Here is a 21,312-nt window from a genome sequence, read left to right on the forward strand (position 1 = left end):
TGTCGAACCTCTACAGGTCTGTAAGAAATCTGTAGGAAAATTACACATCATTTATTACCATATTAAACTGATATATTCTATTTTAACAATTTAAAATATTAATAACATACTATTTTTAAATTATAGCCAACCAGTATAGCCAATACCATTGAAGCAAAATGTCTTACAGGTTCAGCAAATTTTACATAATGTCTTGCAGGTCTAATTTAGCCAACGAATATAACCAACACCGTTGGAGATGCTCTTAGAGCATCTCCAACCATCTAAAGCCCTTGGCTAAAAGGTGAGGTGGCATACCTAAAATAAAAAAATTTAGCCAACAGCTCCAAAACCTCAACTCCAACCATGCTCAGCTGTTGTCTATAAATTTAGCCAACCTCCTATGGATGGCTAAATTTGTTGAACCTCTACAGGTCTGTAAGAAAATCTGTAAAAAGATTGTACATCATTTATTACTATATTGAACTGATATATTCTATTTTAACAATTTAAAATATTAATAACATACTATTTTTAAATTATAGCCAACCAATATAGCCAGTACCATTGAAGCAAAATGTCTTACAGGTTCAACAAATTTTACATAATGTCTTACAGGTCCAATTTAGCCAATGATTATAGCCAACGCCGTTGGAGATGCTCTTAAATAACTATACTGATATTGCTGCAGTACATTGGAAATACTGCTGCAAAACATTGGAGGGAGAGTAACAAGTAATTTGATTAGAATGTAATATTAAATTCTGATACATAAAATTAATGCACTCATTAATTATCTACAATCAAGTAAAAAGGAAATTAAATAACTAATATTAAATGCAGTATTTGATCATGAACATTGATTTAACAATAATCTAATGATTTTATATGAGTTCTAAGTTCTAACTTAATATGGTATCTATTAATACCGGAACATGTTACGTATATCGAATATAATTTCAAAAGAAATGTCCCAAATTTTATTGATTATTTTGATTGATTTTACACACTAATAACGAGATCATGATTCACGAGTATACACAAAATTAGATATATATCTTACACATTATTTTAAAAACAGTTTTTTATGGTGTATCATGAGAACACAATAAACATTAACTTCTACAAATTTTGTGTATTTTTATTAATTATCTGATCATAAATATAAATGACACCTTATATTTATGTCAATTTTACCTATTAAAATCTAACTCATCAAATTCAAATTTTATTTTGTGCTCTCAGACACGCACAAGAAAAAACCCTTTTAAAAAAAACACTGCGATGCAAAGTATGCAACAATAAAACCAGCTGAATATACCCACACAACTACACAAGATCTCTGTCTGCCACTAGAGAGTAATTTTACACATTAGTTGTATAGTAGTCCTTAGTATAAAGCCGGTATTGTATTTGTATTAATCTGCCTGCACGCAACCCAATGCAAAAACCCCTACCCTTGCAATTGCAAAACACCCCAGTCCTGACTCATCATCTTGTATGTAAATGAGATTCCCCTGTCTGCTTTTTCTATTTTATTGAATTTGCTCAGACACCCTAATTTCAACTGATTCGCCGCAAATACTCTGATTCCTTGATTTCTCAATCTACTCTCCATCTCATTTTCTACTCACTTCAACACTGTGTAGTTTGTTCTGTTAAGGGTTTTTAGGTTACGGGGTTTAAGAAAGATTGATTGATTTTGATAGATAATGATTGTGTAGCTCTTTTTCTCAAATGGGTGCCACCAGTTCTAAAGCTGAGAGGAGCGAGGCCTTGAGATTGTGCAAAGAGAGGAAAAGATTCATCAAAGCAGCTATCGATTCAAGGTACAATTTTGCTGCTTCTCATGTTGCCTACATTCAATCTCTCAAGAATATTGGTGTTGCGCTGCGTCACTTCGCAGAAGCTCAAGTAATTAATGATTCTTGTCTGTCTACTGATGTTGATAAGACTATGTCACCTTCCTCGTATCCTTCGTTGTCTCCCTCTCACAATGCGGCTGCTTTTGATTCCCCATTGCCTGCTGAAACCCCTGTAGAGAGATTAAGTTATATGAGATCAGGGGGTACTAGTGTTGTCACTGTTAGTGTTAGTCTACCTAGTAGTGCTGGTTATGTTGATGATAATGAGTCTATGTCGTTTCCGGTGCGGCCCCCTCCACCGCCTTTTCATGACTCGGCTTCTACTTGGGATTATTTTGATCCTACTGATGAGAGCTTTAGTTTTATTCGACAGAATATGGAGAATGTCGATTTTGATGATGTGAAAATGTATGGGCAAATGAATGAGAGGGACGGTGAGGTTGATGTTGATAATGGAGATTCACAAGTGGGCAAAAAAGAGCAACAAGTTTCTTGTAGTTCAACACCTCCAAGTGATCGACTTGGTAGAGCTAAATCTGAGGGGAGTGATTTGTTCAAAGCTCAGCAAATACGTGATGAAGTGAGGGTGCTTACTGATGACAATAATATGGGTGGGTCAGCTGCAATGTTAAGTGGCAGAGCTGCTGCAGAACAATCTGGTTCGACGATGGACAAGGCTTTGGTCGGGAAAGCGACGTGTTCACAGAGGGAGGATCCTTCAGATTTCATCACTCATAGAGCTAAAGATTTTCTATCTAGCATAAAGGATATCGAGAATCGCTTCTTTAGAGCATCTGAGTGTGGGAGAGAGGTCTCTAGGATGCTTGAGGCAAACAAAATTCGGATTGGATATTCCGAAGCCGGAGGTAAATAGGTCAACCACTTGGCACTGATGTATATTATTTATGTAGAAAGCAATTGCTGGTGTCAATTATTTGTCATTTTAAACTATTAAATTTCATGTCATTGGTAATTTAATTCTCAGGAAAATCAAGTGGCATGGGTTTTCTGGAAATGTTAACTCCAAATTGTTGTGGAGGAGCTCCATTGGTTTCTCACGGTAAGCTTGGTTTTTAATGAACTACACGTATCAGTCCTCATTTATTATTAATGCCTGCTCGATTTGTTGATTATATGTATACATCTTAACAACAAGTTTGTTAGACTAGATGTAATTTTCTAGTTCTCAGTTATGTGCTGTTGAGTCTATTCAACTTTCCCCAAGTCTTGAAGTTTAGCCTTTTGACATGCAGTAATCTATTTGTTTAATAAGCCTGAGTACCGGTGCTTTAATACCATTTTCTCTTATTTGGAAAATATACTAGAACATTCACGCAATGTGACAAAGGTCATAACATGGAACCGCTCAACATCTGCACGATCATCTTCCTCAAGAAGTCCTCTTGCTACAGCGTCAAAAGACGACAACGATGACAGTGGTAGTGAATTTGCTGAAGAGTTTTGCATGATTGCAGGAAGCCATTCATCCACCTTGGATAGAATGTATGCATGGGAGAGGAAACTCTACGATGAGGTGAAGGTATGTGTATCTTCATCATCCGTAATTTTAGTCATTTTTATCCTGTAATTTTAATTATATTGTCGTGAACCTCTGGTACTGGAAATTTTTTAGTTCTGATAATGTTGTGAGTTGCATATTTTTTTGTTACCCAAACTTGGTTGGAAGTGTCCAATATGGATAAGTGTCTAAGTATCGGACTCTGCAAATTACAAAAATTAAATTTTTTATTGGTTTTGGGCTATGAAGACCTGTCTGAGTGACTAGTGTCTAAGACAGGTACTCGAGGAAAAATGATGATTCCGGGTAACATGATTCCGTGTATCGTTTATCTGGGCAACATGTTCAATGCCAATATATTATAAAAATTTTAGAATATCAATTTTTGAATATTTTTTATCTGTTATAAACAAAGTTAGTTATTACTTGCCACTTATAAGAAAAGAATATTGTCTTTTATTATATTGGATAATTGTTCCTACTTTTGATATATTTTTACTAATATTTTAATATTAATATTTTATTTTATATGTATTTTTGTTCTCATAATAAAATTTTAAATATACTTATATACTGTTAAGATGTATTAAAAATTTTAAAGAAAAATTTGTTACTTATGTTTCCATTTTAGATGCATGCATGTTTTGAAAATATTGGAATATTATTATATTATTATTTTTGATTTAGTTCTTTTTCCTTATTTATGTTTCTATCAAACATGATTAGTGTATTATTCTAAATTGTTTTACTTTCTCAGTTATATTTTTATTAAGAAATATATGCATGATTAAATATTATTTATTACATGTTTTTTATTTGTTTTGTTTTTTCTATTATATTTTAGTTATTTTTAATCCTTATTTTTAGCATGTGTGACCCGGTGACAACCAAATAGTCTAATTATATATTGGGGGTCGCGCTCAACAGAGAATCAATCCTTAAAATAGAACCAGAGAACCACTAAGGTTCTGCTGCAGAATCCTAAATTTTAAATAGATTTTTAGGATCTAAATCTAAATACACAAGTTCTGCTGCAGAACCCTAAAGTTTAAATAAATTTTTAGGATCTTAATCTAAATACATGTTTTTTTCATGTTTTTTCATCGTTGTGTGTGTTCAAAAATAATTTTAAAACATAATTCAAAGATATTGACATTTTTTGCATGTGAAGTTCTGCTGCAGAACCCTAACTAATACTAGAAATAAGGTAAGGGTTCTATGAGTTCTCGCTCTAATGGTTTTCTCTTGAACATGACCCATTGTATTGGATATAATTTTTAAGTAAAGTTTGATTACCAAACTTTAAATACTCAGGCAAAAATGCCTCCACTAAGGTTTGAATCCTCAACCTTTGTTGCCAACAAAAGATTATTATGAGAGGATGTCTGTATGTGAACATTTTACATTGACTGTTCGGCTATTTCCATCTGTCTAGTTTTTCTTTTTTGCAAGTCACGTCTTTCTCAATTTGATAGATAGAGAATGAGGACATTTTGCCGATATTGTTCGGTTATTCCCATACATATGTCTAGTTTTGTTTTCTTTTGCCAAGTCTCATTTTTCTGAATTTGATTGATGTCTACCCTGCTAGGTTGTGTCTTTGGACTCAAATATATCTTACCTTCAAATATCCAAATCGATAAGAAATTTGTGGCTAAGCCCAGTACAATATTCAAATAGGTAACTGTGATTCTGAAAAATCTAACAATGCCAAAGCTTCCCATAGAATTTGGCTTAATGACACGCCTAATTGATCTAATGACTTCAAGATCTTTTATGATGACTAATTCCACTTACTAGCTATTTGGAATGTGAACAGTGCTCCTTAATTTCATGTTTGCTTTGCATTTGTTTTATATTTACTTTTGACCTTATTTAAGCTGTTTACTGTTGTAGGCTAGTGAGTGCATCAGGAAGGAGTATGATCGTAAGTGTGACCAGCTTAGACACCAGTTTGCGAAGGATCTTAGCAGCAGCATAATTGACAAAACCCGATCAGTGATCAAAGATCTGCATTCGCGAACTATAGTGGCACTTCATGCTGTAGATTCCATAGCGAAGCGGATCGAGAAAATGAGGGATGAAGAGCTTCTGCCACAACTTATTGAACTTGTACAAGGGTAAGATTCAAAATTTTGCCCTTAGCTGAGTCCTTTACTGGTTTTTAATCCTTGTACACCTGCAAATGGATTCTGATAAAGTAGTTAATGAGCATATAATTCCTGGGCCTAATGCAGATTAGTCAGGATGTGGAAGGCTATGCTCGAATGCCACCATGCACAGTACATTACGATCTCCTTGGCCTACCATGCAAAAAATTCAACGAGAACCCCCCAGGGAGTTACAAAACAAGAGATTATGGACCAGCTTCAGCATGAGATGGAATGTTTTGGTTTGAGCTTTGCGGACTGGATTAACAGTCACAATTCGTATGTGCAAGCTCTTAATGGTTGGCTGCAGAACTGTATAATGCAGCCTAGAGAAAAGTCCAAGGGCAGGAGGGCATTCTCCCCTCGTAGAGTTGTGGCCCCTCCTATAATAGTTCTTGGACGAGATTGGTGTGCTGGGATACAAAATTTGCCATCTGAAGAGCTTAATGAAGCAATCAAATCCTTGTTGTATGACTTGCGCCATTCTGTTGAGCATCAAGAAGAGGAACCACAGAACAAACAACCAATACTTGATACTAGTGGGAACATCGAAGCAGACGTGAACGAAGTGAATTCTGCCGCGTCTTCAAATCTGAGTAGCATACATAGTAGTTTGACAAAGGTTCTTGACAGACTCACCAAGTTCTCTGAGGCATCACTGAAAATGTATGAAGATATTCGACAGAAAAATGAAACCGCTCGAAATGCATATATGAACTACAGACCACCCAGGTCGATAAGCTTGTAATATGTTGTCAAATACTATAATGCTTTGGTATTCATCTGCAAATAGATACTTGTAAGTTGTGCAATCTTTCTTCGGAGCAACTGTTGATTAGTCATGGTCTTTGCTATTCAAAAAAAAGAAATTATGCTGTAATGCCTAAAGTCTTGTGCTTCTCCGGCTGTGATTAGCATGCACCTCGATTATTATTATTTTGAGTGGACAAGGAAGTCTTCTTGTTTCTGGTTAGGCTGAATGAATGGAATGAATTTTGTGTTATTTAAAATTTAGAACTTAGAAGTTTATATTTTCACTAGTATTTATGCCCGCGTTGCTGGGCTTTATAATATCAAAAGAAATTTTACTTGAGTTTTTGTTCAATGTTCTTTAGATAGCATGATAACATATTTAATGAATCATTACAAACATTCAAGCTGCTGACGAAAATATATGATAAGGTTAATTAAGAGTTCATTGTGAAACGATTACAAAAATATTATAATCCAAATATAAAGTTGTTTCAGGCTGTCAACTTTTACTGATTGTTGATGATCGTCAAGATCCGATAATCCTTGTAGATGAAAGGTTGATGATCTTGTCTGCGTGTCTTGAGTTGTGATTTGCTGTATTTTTGGCTCAGTTTCTTTTAGCTTGCATTCGTGACAGATATTTGTAACCCTGTACATTTACTTTGCTTCATAATGTTGGCTTCACTGATTTCAAATGAGTTTTGATTGTATTACCTTGTTGTCAAAAAGGTTAAAACATTATGGAAAGTATGAAGCTGGAGCATGCTCTCATTTGTTATTAGGACACTATAGGAACGTATATTTGCCCCCTAAGGCGGGCTTCTCTTAAGTACTTAATTTTGGTAGTTTAGATGTTATTAATATGCATCAATTTGTTTTTATATAATAATTGTAGTATTTTATTTTGCTTAAACTTTAAAAATAAAATATCAGGTGATTTTATGTTATAAATTATCTATGATTTATTAAAGTCATAATATTTAAAATAAGTTTGATAAGTTATTTATTTGAGTGACAAAATTTGTTTTATTGTAGAAAAACCAAGAAAATAAATTTAGTTGTTAAAAAAATACATCATATGAACTTCTGATTTTAAATCACTTTTAGTCTTATTCGTAATTTTAAATCATTTTTTGACGTATTACCTAATTATATATATTTTCAGTTTGAAGGTGGGTAATAGCTTAAAGCCCGGGATTAAAACCCCGTCAAATAGGCTCTATATGTTTTAACATACATTTTTCTTCCTTCAAAAGTTTGGTAGTAATTTTTTTTATTTACAATTATTATTTTTAATTTTTTGTTAATAAAAATATATAATAATTGTTATAATTTTAAAAAGTTTAAAGATAATATTGTTCACTGTTATATTTAAAAATTGTGTGTGAAATAATCAATCACATTGTATCAACTAAACAAAAGGCAAATTTTATAATTTTATTCAATATTATTAAAAAGGTGTATGAAAGGGTTAGATTCATATTTTCGAAATTTAAAGTGATAAAAATTACGTGCATGTAACGAAGAGTGTTGTCTTCAACTTAGTGATATTGTTGTACTACATATCTGCTCAAATATCATCATTGATTTTTAAGAAGAGAGTGTGGTTGGACCTGCTGTTAAATCAATCGTGTTGGTCATGAATTTAAAAAAAACCTGCAACCCACACTCCAGAGTTTTAAAGCACACATCTATGATCTTTCCCTTACTATTCTCATTTCATGCAACTATAAACAGTTTAAATGTCACCACTATCCAAATAAACCTGACAAAAAAATTCCAATGACCTCTTTCGTTTTGTAAATCAACAAAATTCCAGTTACCTCTTCTTCTTTTTTTTTTTTTTTTGTAAATCTGTAGTACAAATTAATGTAATAGAAAAAAAATTGGCCACACACAAATATGTATCTTCTCTACTACAGTAAAAAAATCGACGTGCTTAGGCAACTTCTGAAAACTCTCGGACATTAAAATTAAGTCACTTTATTAATGCATCATGCATAGCACAGGTAATCTGGAAGAAGTTAACTTTTGTAGGGCTGCTGACTAAGGTGAAACTTGAATTTCTTCCGAATTCTTTGCCAACTTTGTTTCTATCAGTTGTCCAAAACAGGAGAATCCAAAAGATTTGGATCAAGACAACTTGTCCCTGCAGCGAAGATTACCTCGTCAAGCAGGAAATTGACAGCAGCTTCATCTTCAGCAGTTTCCTTTAAAATAGGCCTTAAGAACTGCATATACAATTGAATTTACTGAAAACCTCTCCTGTTAAATGTCTGGAGCCTGACCAACTTAATATACTTTTCAAGCAAAATTTTACAATAGGGGAATATACGGATTCCTGCATTTGACATTATATTTAGTCTACATTTTACTTTTTTGTCTAGAGACATAAATTCCTGTACTTGTGTATGTTCAACTTGAGTGAATATTTTCAGCTTTTGCTTAAATAAATTTATAAGATGAGTTTCCAGAAGTCTTGTTCATATTAAATTTGCTCAATTTATCAATTATTAAAGTAGTTAATGGGATCTGCAATAACAAAAACCACAATCTCAACATCCAAACATAAATTTCACTCAACTTTGCTTATAATTTCTTCCTGGCGTTCTACTAAAAACTAACTTTAAATTGTTAAATAGCTCCCAAGCAGGTAAACAATGTTTAATTACACTATCAGCTTTGCACTTGCCATAGCTCGCTCTTTTAATAGCAAAATCATTCTCTTGTAGAACCACACTTAGTCTATAGCTTAATTTAATTATCCAGCATTGAAATCTTCTTATTATAATTTCAGCTCCAGGAGGATGTGGTAAAATAACATTGTCTAAAACGATCTGTCATGATCCCGAGATTAAAATTTAAAGGTAAAACATCGTCTACATAGTACATTACCTTGTGTATGTGTGCGCGCGCTATACTGCTATTCGTTTTTTTTGTACTGTGATCATTCAAATTATGCGAGTCTAGAATGATATTTTGTGAAGAAAATAGTGCAGATCCATGGGATAAAGACTTTCATCGGTATTCATAAATGAACTTATATGTACTTCATAAAGTGGCAATTACTCATAAAGATGCAGACTTCTGTGTAATATTACCTGTTAGTATAAAATCTCCTTCGAGAAGAATCATAAGTGAATACTGTGGCTTATAAAAAATGGTATCTTAAATATTATATCTGCAGTTGATCCTTTCTGCCAAATTTGCAGAGTAGCAGCATACAGTGAGACACCTACAAAAGTTTAAGCACAGTTAAAAGACATGGAGCAATTCGTACCTTTAGCCATAACTCTAAATTGTGAGGGTCTAGCACCATAGACTCAGGAGGCTGCAGCAGCAAACAAACTTGTCATGGTGCAACGACATAAATTAATATACATGACCAATTTCAGTAATCTTACAGATAGCTAATGCAGGATTGAGCAGGATCGCCTGTGCAACTTGCTCCATCGCTTCCTCATATTCACCTTGCCAACATGGTACCATATTTAGATACTAAAGTTTATTCAACCTAGGATAGAACTTCAGTTGCTAATTTCAGTTTGGCAGTTCCGCAAAAAGGTATGTTCTATCCTCATTAGGAGAAGGTATCTAGCAATACTTTCCAATTAATTATAGTCAATACCACAGTAACTACAACATAATTAAAAATTAACATATAATAATTAAAGTAGTTTAATTAAGCAACCTCAAACTTTCTCAAGCACTTTCTTTTAAAGAAAGTGCACTAACCACTGTCGGTATCTACATCCATAGCAGGGTTGCAGTCATCATCAGTGCTGGAAGAACCTGTGAAAACCAAGTTAAATCCTATCAAAATTGGCTGATCTAGAGATTCTGTTAAGCAGGCAAATTGTAAAAGTACATGGCATACTAACCATAAGAATAACCATTGTCAGAATCCTCAGAAAACTGAGGATCTTTAGCAGTGGAACACTCTGAAATGAAGGTTTTCTTAAGAAATTGTTTTATGAAGTTCAACACATAAAACAGAGGGGAAAATAAGCTATAAACCAATGTTATCATTATCCACAAAATGACAGAAATGATAAGAAACATCAGCGATTAAGGATAACATTATTCAGAAGGCAAAAGATTGCAAGCTTTATTAAAAATATTAGCGAATGAAATAAACAATAATCAGAAGGCGAAAAATTTCAAGAATTAAACCTTGGACCATATCTCCAGAGGTGAACAGGTGCCACGATCTTGTGGAATCCCCTTCATCCTACAAAAGCACAGGTTATAGTCAAGTAAAGAGCTAAAAAACAAACATGTAATGAACAAAAACAGATTTTAGGTAATCAATTCCATTCAAATATATGTCATGGTCTGCAAACTAAATTACGCAGCAAGAACAGAAATATGTAGAACTACTAATCTACACCCTAATTTGAATTTTGCAATTTTGAAATTTGAATTGTTAAAAAATTATAATATATTACAAATTGCAGGTGGTGGCTCGTCCTTGCAGGCGGCGAGAAAGCTTCGCCCAGAAACTTTGCATTTTCTTTAATGCTCTCTTGTATGTGTTTTGTATTGTATGTGTAGTGAGTGCATGTGGCCTTGTACTGCATCATGGAGAGAAGAAAAAGAATGGCAACGTGGCAAGCTTGTGTCCATTCATAAATCAAGTGCAGTAAGTATAAGCGGTGGCAGGGTTGTAAATAAACTGAAGTTGGGGGGCAATTTTTCAGCAGAGGCAGAATACTTGAGCAAAGGCGTAACAACAATTATAATGTACATAGATAACAGGCTTGCATTATCTCCCCCATCAGCAAAACATTTTAGTAAACATCCAACAAATAAGCCAACCTCATATATCATCTCATAGAACAAAAATTTATACCTGGTTTGCAGCATCTACATGTTTCACTCAAATTTACATTCTTTACCGGGGTGTTGCTTATATTATTAACATTAAACACTCAAAATCTCAAATTAAGCAAAGAAATTCGTGCACCTGGGAACGGCTGGATACGACATCCGAGTCCAGCAAATACTCTGGCCTTCCCAGTGGTAAGAACACAAAATTCCACTGAAATTCCAAGAAAGTACATATACCCAAAAAAGGGTGTTAATTCTCACATTACAAATCAAGTGGAAAAAATTGTTACATCTGGTTGAAAATTAAATATTGAGCAGCCATGTATAAAGAAATTGATTCTGTGAATCCTCAATTAACTCCCCATTTGATTTCTTAGACCAAACCATCCTAAATTTATTTCACATATATCATCAAAATTGTAATATTAATAACATGCTTGCATTATCTCCCCCATCAGCCAAGCATTTTAATAAACATCCAACAAATAAACCAACCTCATATCATCTCATACAGCAAAAATTTATACCTGGTTTGCAGCAAAAGCTCTTTTAGGAGTATTGTCAGGGTGCTCCAACCCAAGATATTGCTCCCAAGCACCATACACGTTCCTTCTCTGCACATATGAACATCAAAATATTAGCCAGGTCAAGCTTTAGCAATCATCTTCTCTCTAAAGATTTGACCCATTTAACATCTACATGTTTCACTCAAATTTATATTCTTTACCACGGTGTTGCTTATATTAACATTAAATACTCAAATTAAGCAAAGAAATTTGTGCACCTGGAAACAACCATCATAAAGAAGCACAACTCCATGAATCGTTAAAAAATCAAGATACACCCAAAACATAAAAGTATAAGCATATACAACATAATCAACTTACTAATCAAAACCCATATAGTCATAAAAGTGTAAGCATATACAACATAATCAACTTACTAATCAAAACCCATATAGTCATATACAAAAAATATTGACAAAGTTTAACCTTTTCTTTTAGGCAAATCATCAAACACTTCATGAACGAAAGTTTAACGTGCAATTAAAAGACAAATAAATCATTAAAATTCGAATAGAGATCATACGGAAGAAATATTACGAATGAAAAGAGAGAAAAGGAGATAGCAGCAGAGATACCTCATCTTTTTATTTGAGTTCACTTTATTCAAATTTAAATTTTTGGAATTTGTGTGTAGTGTTTGCAGTTAAGTACATTTCAGTATACAAAACTTACGGCAGAAGCTTGGCGAGACTGATAACGTGGATCTTCAATTATATTTTGTATGTGTACATCCGTAAGAGTGAGCACGTGGGTTCTGGCGCAGAAAGGAGAGAACAGATGGCTACGTGTTAGTATTTTGTCCATTCATAAAGATAGAAGAGCAGTGGCAGCATTGTAATTAATTGCAAAATGGAGGACAAATTCTTTGCTGAGGTAAAATACTGTAGCAAAGAGGCAACAGCAATTATAATGTACATAGATGTACATAGATGTACATAGATGTACATAGATTCCTTCTGCTTTTAAAAAGTTATTTTACAACTGTAGTTCTGCCAAATGATATACTCCCTCCGTCCCCTTTTACTTGTCCCTTTTGAAAAAATAACGCATCTTAAGAAAATGTTAGGTGGATATCTTGTTTTCATACTTATCCCTAATAAATGTAATGAATTAGATAGAGTTGTGTATATATATATGCTAGTCAAACATTGGAAGTTGTTACATTTTGAAAAAACATACAAAAAGTTGCTTTGAAAAGAGAAGTGGACAAGTAATTTGGGACAATTTTTTTTTTCAAAAGGGACATGTAAAAAAGGACGGAGGGAGTATATAGGAGGGAATAAACAAATTTGTGCCAAGGGCTTCATTCCTTCCATTCTTAAGAGATTATGTGACAATTTTATCAAATTATCTTTCACAATAGTGTATTTGGTTCTTTCACGGTAGCATGTTTGGTTGGGATGAATAATGTAATAAGAAAAAAAGAGAAGATTGAATTACTTCCAAAAAATTTGGAGGGAAGAATCAAGTATAGAGGGATAATAGGAAATAAAAATTGTGTAGTTTTCTAAACAATTGTTCTAATTATTCTTTTTTAAAATCATATTACAAGGTCTCTTGAGTGTTCTTAATGCATAATTTTTGGCATCAGTAGTGGGATCTGGTATTAATAGTGAGTTATGCTCGACTGATATACCAACTAAGCGAATTTGTTTCTATTCACTCGTATTAGTGTCAGTCTTAAAATATCAATAGTATCAGAAATTTTAAAGAACGTGAATCTGTTCCTATTCATGAAACTTTAATATGCACAAGATGAGCCTCGAAACTCTCCAGAAACACATTAATTACGTCATTTTGATTTTGCTCACTTCCTTCAGTATCATATTCTGCTCAATAAACTGATCAGAATTTGCGTTACTCCTAGTTAATAAATCTCTAGATGGAACTGTATTTTGTAAAATACTTGTTTTCTTAGCATATAACGTTGAACCGGAAATACTAGATAACAACAATCTGAACATATTATGTGGACTATTTTACATATATATTTTTTTATAATCTTAGACTATATCAACTTCTAGATGTATCTTCAAAAATAAGAAATAATATATTAGTATCGTTTTATCCTTTCAATTGTGATAGTAATGTAAAAGTAACTCGCAATACTAATGCGATCTAAGAAAATTTGGGAAGAGTCATTAAAGTGGCCACTAATAATATATTTAGGGGTTTGTCTAGTGTGTGCCCATGGGCACATTCTAAGCACAAAATATTATAGGGTTGGAGGATTTTGATTGGTGTGGGTGTTGCATTTGTAGGAGGTCCACCATTATTAACAAACAACAACCAATCAAAATGAGTCAAACTTGTGGAATTTAGTGCTTAGTGTGTGCTCATGGACACACACTAGAAAAACCGTATATTTAGTCATCACATTAGCATGAACAAAAATTTAATCATTTCCGTGCTAAACAATTGCATTTATATATGAACCGTGTAATTTAGTCTTTAATCCCCGGTGTTAAAAAGACAATTCTTTTTCAGAAAAAAAACCAAAAATGGTCCAAAATGTTACACAAAAAAGGTACCCTTTCTGACATGACACACCAATCTTCTTCATCGTCCCGAGCCGATTAAATTTCTGTTCATACCCGAAAACAGGGTCCTCAGTTATAATCAGATATATACATACATGTATATTGTATACTGTATATGATCAAAGCTTGGGTTTCTCCGACTCGAACACTTAAACCAAGATTTGATGAAGAATGATATAACATGGGAAAACAAAGACAGCAGCAGCAGATACAAGCCGCCGCCGCCTCCTCCTCCTCCTCTTCTTCTTCATTGAAAACTAAAGCAGCCCACCTAGTTTCTGATCTTACTACTGTCATTCTAAACCCCATCTCTGATAATAATAACAATACTAATAATAATAAATCTTCTCTGGTGGTAAGTCTTTTCTACTTTTTTTTTTGTGTCTTTTTACTTGGCTCACATGTTAATTTAAGCTATTTGATTTTGATTATGGTCTTTGTTTTTGTTTCTTGATAATATACCAGTTGTTGATTCTGATATTTTAGCTGCTTAATGGGTAATGTTGGAAGTTTTGGATATTATATTCATGGGTTTTTTACTTTGTTAGTGTTTGGTTTCTATGGTAATTATATATTTGTGATTGTAGATGTGGAATTGATACTATTACCTTGGTGCTGCATTTTTACACTGGTATGCTGCTTTTGGGGGAAGGGGAAGTCCATAATCGAAACACTTTTATTTAAGCACCAAGAGAGACCATTCCTGATTCTATGTTATGCTACTTTCTTCTTGGGATACAAATGATTAAGATAAAATATATCAAGACAAGATTTATTGAGCAAATTTTACTATAGAAGTTTGTCCACCCAGTCTGAATCTCTTGCTAGTATAAGCCCGGTTCATATATGCTTTTGAGCTCAAATTCTTGGAGACCTTTGCAAGTGTAGACATAAGGGTTTGAAACATATAAGTAATCAGTAAAGGAAGTCGGCAAACCTTTTTGCATCACTGTTCCTAGATTCTTGATACATCTCCGTAAGCAGTACATGGGACGTCAAAATGCCAATTTGCTCTTCACTAGTAACACACTTGTTATTCTATCATATGGTTTAGTCTTTATTTTTGTGTTCAGTACACACTGGATTAAGAGACACTCTACCTAGCTTTAATGACTTGACTATAAATGTTGTGTTTAGAGAGCTGATTTTGGTAGCTGCCTTTCATTATGTCAACTAGAGTACTTTTGGAATCTTTGATTTGAGATTGTAAGTGAATAATTAAATATGTCGATTGTGTCTTAATGTTGCTTGATTATAAAGATATGTAACTGATTAGGCTATTTAAGTGGCACTAATCATGTAAGTTTGTCTGGTATGAGCTCTGTTTAAGAGAAATGGATTAAATCATATCATATGTTTTCATCACATATGATATCTTCCCTTATCTTGTATAAACAAACAAGTATTTAGTGCATATTCTCCTGCATGTTGTTTATTAATTAGCTTTCCTTTTTCACATGGAGTTGCTAAATTTAAGCTTTATCTATTTTCCTTGCATTTTGCACATTTTTTCCCTGTTATTTTCCTTTTGTACGGAATATGGAACATGTTTCCATGTGATGAATAATTAAATCTTATGAGGTCTTTACGAAGTATTTCAGGTTTTAGTTCGTGTATTTCGAAAGTTAAATTGAAAATGGAATGTACGCTGGAAATTGCACATATTTGCTTTTTTTGTTTTTTCCTCTGAAGTCTGAATTGTCATTGCTTAAAGTTTAGCCAACACAAGGCATTTTTTTTTTTCACGTTATAACATTGTTTATATTTTTCTTGTTATGCTAGGAACATAACAGCGAGCCAAACAGAAATCAGCTAGAGCCTCCTACAGAGGAGAGTCCAGGGGATTCAACTGAAGGCCCTGATACATCTTCCTTTTCTGCATTCCTTTATTCTCTCTTATCTCCTTCGGACTCAGCAAGTAATCCAAACTTCAATGGGTCGAGTGAAAATGCAGCTTTAGATGAGGTAACTAGGAAGGAGAGTAGTGGAAAGAAAAGCTTAATTTCTAGGGGTAAACAATCCCTTGGTAGAGCTATCTATCAGGCCACTAAATTTAGTGGGTACCGCAATCAAGCCTCTTCAAGGGGTAATAATATATCGGTGGATGAAGAAAACAGTTCGAAGTATTTTAGAGATGATGGAATATTAATGAAAACTATAAGTGAATCTATACCTCCGGATAGTCTTCCTGAAGCTTCTGAGAAATCGTTCCTTCTCTCAGAGAAGACACGAAGTGCTATTTATGTCGCATTACCCTCGGTTGCACAGGGAAGGAAATGGGTATTGCTTTACAGGTTAGGAACAACCAGTTTTATGCTTCTTATTTTTCAAAAATATAATGGGGTATTGCTTTATTGTTTAGGAGTGAAGAGATTTATGCTTACTTGAAATGGGTATTTAGAAACTTAATTTCAAACATTTGTAAAATCACTTGATTCTAATTTTTTTTACAGTACCTGGAGGCATGGCATTTCACTTTCAACGTTATACAGAAGAAGCATGCTTTGCCCTGGTCCCAGCCTTCTGGTACAGAATCTCCACAGTGTTTCTCCACATGTTTATGTGAATATGAATCTAGATCTAAATATCTATTAAGAGTCTTCTTTTTACAAATTTATTATCTCATGATAAGGTATTTTTTCTATCGAAGAATTTATAAGATATTTTACGCAAAAGGAGTCCTTATGGTCTTCCCAGGCAATTTTTTTCACTCTTATATTGAGATGATTATTATGTTTAACTATTAAGTAGATAGTCCACATGCTATTTGTATGATATTTTAATCACCTCCTTGATTCATTATAAATGTTATTTTGTGTGTTTCACACAACAAAGGAGCCAAATCTTGGACACAATAATATACTGTCCTGGCTATAGCTGTGATTCGGGGATCTCTTGTTCTACACACTAATTAGTTACTATTTACATCTCTACCATCTGATGACATATCTTAAAAGTTTACGTCTCATAGATTAATAACCTTGTCAAGGGTTTAATCTGATTTACTACTTATACCATAACATCGTTGTGAATTGTGATCAACTTACCTGAATCCTCAGAAAAAGTCTCAGACGTCATTAAATATTTGCGTACCGAACAAGTTTTAATATCAAGCCAATTATGACTTTGTTTTTGCTAATTGAAAATTTTATGTTACCCAAAATATATCTGTACCCGATGCTTGGACATGCCTGAGGATGGCTCTAGCGAGTATAACAGGCTCCTACTCTATCCATGAACAGTGAAAAAGACTAGTACTTGATCTAGGAAACTATAACAGCAGCAGGACAGCTGAACAATAGTACACAGCAGAAATAGAGCAAAGTTTTTAGATGCTAATTTCTGGAATTTCTTACAAGTAGAGACACACTCTCTAAGAGTTCACTTTATTGTGATAATAAGCTGGCTGATTGAGCCCAACAGTAGTACAAGGCAGAAATAAGAGCAAAGTCTTTAGAATCTAGATTCTATATTTTGGAATATCTTACAAGTAAAGAAATGCTCTCTGTCAAGGCATCAGAATAAGCAATGCTAGGCTCCTTATCTCAAAGAATTAGTAGATCTGTTCCGCCCAAAATGGGAAAGGGCCAGGGTTATGAACTTATAATCTATAATCTGACGATCGAGTCAATTTCATGATTATAACTTCATTCCATACCGGTCCAGACAGAAATAGGGTTATATACATTCTCGTTATGAAAAGGCGTCAGTTGATCGTATCCAAATAGATACTCTGTTTACATATGGTCCCCTACGTCGTTACATTACATTTAGGATTAGGAAATAGGCATAGTAATCAGACCTGCTGATCACGAGATGGTTGGGAGGGGAGAGCTTTGAAAATTAAATAGGCAGACCCTTGACGACGGATGAGGAAAGATTTGCATAGCTTGTGTTCTGCTTCATCATTGTCGTTTAAATACTTTTAAGTTTTAAGCTTAGAAGTGAGGACAAACCATAGGTCACCCTTGATATTTATATTCCATCCAGAGTTTACCATACAGAAATGCAGGAAGCCGAAGCTCTAACAAGTGATAAAAAAATTGGAATGGCTTTTTTGATTTCTTCCACGTAAATTCTAAGCTAAATGCCATGGTAACATGGGTTGTTGTCAGATGGGCCATGAGGAAGGAAATAAGAAAGAGGGAAATAATCAAGCCATGTGTCAGTAACCAGTACTATATGTAGCTTCCTATATAGAGGATCATCCATAGAGCTGGCCACCAAGTTATAAAAGCAATCATTGAATTCTGAAATATATCTTTGTTCAGGCTCATTAATGTCAAGATCAAGGATCTCACATCAATTAGTGGACCCTTTCGATCTCAATATCTTTCCCATTCTTTCCTTAATTGCAGTTTTATATGTCTTCGTCATATTTTTATCTAGCATATAGTTCGTTTTGGTAGAATATTTTTGACCTTCTGGCTTGTGCTGCAAGCTGTAATGCCATTTGTTATATTGTTTTAGGTTGTTGGAGATCGAAAAGGTGCAATATTTGGTGGTTATGTTGAAGCACCCTTGAGACCATCAAACAAGAGAAGATATCAGGTGATGCGAGTACCTTTTTATGAAAGCATTTGACCCCCTTATCTTGTTTCTTTTTTCTCACCATTTGCTACATTGTCAGGGTACTAACAGTACATTTGTTTTTACAAATACATCTGGTCTTCCGGTTATATTTCGTCCCACAGGTACTAAATATGTTTTTTTTAGTCAAGTCCATCAACAATTCCAGTTTGCATCCATCTTTTGTTCATTGTGGCAATGTAGAGCGCTTACAGTTTCAAAAGTGAGACTTCATAATAGATATAAAGGCCTCTAACATTCCGAATGCTTTATCCATCATTTCCGAAATCGAAAGTGATATATTATTTTTCTGCATACCACTTAAGCCACACTATATAAAAACTGAGAACGCAAATAACGAGCAGTCCATGACATATTGCTATTGCATAACCGATGTGTTACAGCAGAAAAAAATAACTTCACTCCTTTTATTCACAGAAACGGCTCACTGATCTAGTGTATTTCTTATTGAAAAAAGAGTTAACTTGTAGATTGTACATGTAGTGGCACTACTTTCTTGAGTTTGATGTCATACATATCACGGCATCATTTTCGTTTGAAATCTAATTTTCAGCATAAGCATTGAACGAATTAAGATAAAACCTTAATTGTTATTGTTCACAATTTTTCGTATATGGGACTCTATGTGGATAGGAGGTACTATGTATCATTGTATTATTCTTTCCTCTGGTTTAGTTTTTATTAATTAGTGTATTACTATTTTTTAACTTTAGAATTAATCATGGATCATGACTTAAATTTCTGTATCAGTCTCAGTAGAGTATACAAGCAGCGAATGTAGGATTTGAGTTAATGATCATCTTATAGGGACTTGGTTTTATATCTCTTTCTTTCCCTTCGCTCTAAATTATTTGGAGCACTGGCCAAATATTTAGCTCAATGGATATGATGGGGTTGATTTGATAGCGGCAAAATTTACTATAAGGTTATGATGAACTGTTGCATTCAAGTCTCAGAGTTTTGGATTAATTGGCTAAGATAATTTTGTTGTAGTTTTGGTTGTTAAAGAGTTTTCGGACCAGGGGGCTGGTGGTGGTTAGTACTTTATGCTGGCTATTGTTTACTGAACACCCAGTTCTTTATATTTTTTTTTTATATTAATTATGTTGGTGTCCATCGACTGGAGCATCACTTATTGTGTTATTCATCCCTCTTTAGCTGTTGATAATAGTGCCTGGCAGGATATTGGTGATGGTTCTAGGTAGCAGCAGCAGCTTATAGTAATCAATGGGCTATTGGTGTTTTAGTTAATAAATGGTGTTTTTTTTTTCAGATTATAATAATGCTATTTCTCTTAATTTCAATTTTCCGTTAGTTGACAAACAACATGCTGTTTAATTGCCATGTTGTCGATCAGGAACTACATCTGATGCCACTTAGAATGCACATTTATGTAGGCGTCTATCATGCAAACAAGTTCTGATATATCATAACTAATGTAGTAAATTGAGAAAAATGTTAAGGTTCATTACTTATTACAATGTTTAGATACGATCATAACCTCGGAAAATATATTGGATGTAAGGGATTAATTTATAGTTAGACTCAGACCTAAGAATTTCTATAAGATTAGTTCAATAATCAAGTGGTAGTTTTTGAGGTCTCCTTATCTCATCATGCAGGGATGAACCGCTATTTCACTTTGTGTTCAACTGACTACCTGGCCTTGGGTGGGGGTAGTCACTTTGCACTCTATTTGGACAGTGATCTGTAAGAAGTCTTCTACTTTTCTTTTAAAAATAATCAAGAATTACAATTCATCAATGTATGTCTTGGATAATTAACTTCTATATTTTTTCAAGGCTGAGTGGTTCGAGTTCAGCCTCCGAAACCTATGGTAACCCATGTCTAGCACATTCTGAAGATTTTGAAGTGAAGGAAATTGAGGTGCTTGCATCTCTTCCTCTCTTGTATATAAATATCTGCATAATTTTATTCTTCCAGCATTTGATTAGTTAGTACAACGAAGTTTTTACAAAGCCACAAGCTTAATTATTATATCTTGCCGTATGCAGCTGTGGGGTTTTGTGTATACCTCAAAGTATGAGGAGATGGTTTCTTTGTTGCGGTTGGAGGCCCCAGGTATATGCCGTTGGTAAAAGGTCTTGAATGGATTGTGATGAAGCATAATACTACTACTAGGAGCTTATGTTCAAGACTTAATACCTTGATATCTTGATGCTAACCCCCTGTCTACCTAATAGAAGTATTGTATATACAAGTAATAAAACTAGTCGTCGTGATCTAAATCACAATAGTTATCTTGTACATATGTGTTGCATGATACAACAGTCTGATGTATATAGCTTTCTTGACCACTTTTTTGGGTCGTAAATGATGGTTTGGTAACTGTAATGTGTTCGATCTCCAAAGCTATACCCAAACACCTGTCAAAAGGTAAGAGTACAGAATAGCACACTTACTAGAATTATGCCTAAACAAGACTATTTACTTGTGGCTATTTTAAAAGGCGGAGTTGAACTTCAGCCACATTTTTGTAAATTTTAAAATTCAGCCACA

At 33.9% G+C, this 21,312-nt stretch overlaps 3 protein-coding genes across 9 annotated transcripts; 2 read left to right on the forward strand and 1 right to left on the reverse strand.

Annotated features, from left to right (window-relative positions):
• The first annotated feature begins 1,405 nt into the window (after nt 1-1,405).
• On the forward strand, nt 1,406-6,486 carry LOC108210869 (protein ROLLING AND ERECT LEAF 2). Its single transcript, XM_017382315.2, has 5 exons — nt 1,406-2,710; nt 2,830-2,904; nt 3,170-3,384; nt 5,260-5,483; nt 5,601-6,486. The coding sequence occupies exons 1-5, from the start codon at nt 1,717-1,719 to the stop codon at nt 6,259-6,261; spliced, it is 2,169 nt and encodes a 722-aa protein (XP_017237804.1). The 5' UTR covers nt 1,406-1,716; the 3' UTR covers nt 6,262-6,486.
• A 1,635-nt stretch (nt 6,487-8,121) lies between these two features.
• On the reverse strand, nt 8,122-12,591 carry LOC108210850 (uncharacterized). Of its 7 annotated transcripts, XR_010290562.1 has the most exons (10): nt 12,335-12,591; nt 11,624-11,710; nt 11,233-11,307; nt 10,440-10,497; nt 10,148-10,207; nt 10,002-10,058; nt 9,671-9,736; nt 9,547-9,597; nt 9,368-9,463; nt 8,122-8,497 (listed from the first exon to the last, which is right to left on the reverse strand). XR_010290562.1 is itself a non-coding variant. In XM_017382287.2 (9 exons), the coding sequence occupies exons 1-8, from the start codon at nt 12,464-12,466 to the stop codon at nt 9,590-9,592; spliced, it is 543 nt and encodes a 180-aa protein (XP_017237776.1). In that variant the 5' UTR covers nt 12,467-12,591; the 3' UTR covers nt 8,122-8,497; nt 9,547-9,589. The 7 variants fall into 7 exon arrangements, 6 of the variants coding, with proteins under 6 accessions (XP_017237776.1, XP_063946825.1, XP_017237771.1 ...); XM_017382287.2 differs by lacking the exon at nt 9,368-9,463; XM_064090755.1 differs by lacking the exon at nt 9,547-9,597 and having other exon boundaries at nt 8,122-8,415; nt 9,368-9,501; nt 12,335-12,579.
• Nucleotides 12,592-14,120: 1,529 nt separating this feature from the next.
• On the forward strand, nt 14,121-21,141 carry LOC108215008 (oxidation resistance protein 1). Its single transcript, XM_017387310.2, has 8 exons — nt 14,121-14,557; nt 15,985-16,496; nt 16,656-16,728; nt 18,673-18,753; nt 18,833-18,896; nt 20,415-20,502; nt 20,595-20,679; nt 20,808-21,141. Exons 1-8 carry the CDS (start codon nt 14,384-14,386, stop codon nt 20,889-20,891), a joined length of 1,161 nt encoding a protein of 386 aa, XP_017242799.1. The 5' UTR covers nt 14,121-14,383; the 3' UTR covers nt 20,892-21,141.
• Nucleotides 21,142-21,312: the final 171 nt, after the last annotated feature.

The sequence above is a fragment of the Daucus carota genome, chromosome 3 (genome assembly GCF_001625215.2).
Source record: "Daucus carota subsp. sativus chromosome 3, DH1 v3.0, whole genome shotgun sequence".
NCBI classification, from domain to species: Eukaryota; Viridiplantae; Streptophyta; class Magnoliopsida; order Apiales; family Apiaceae; genus Daucus; species Daucus carota.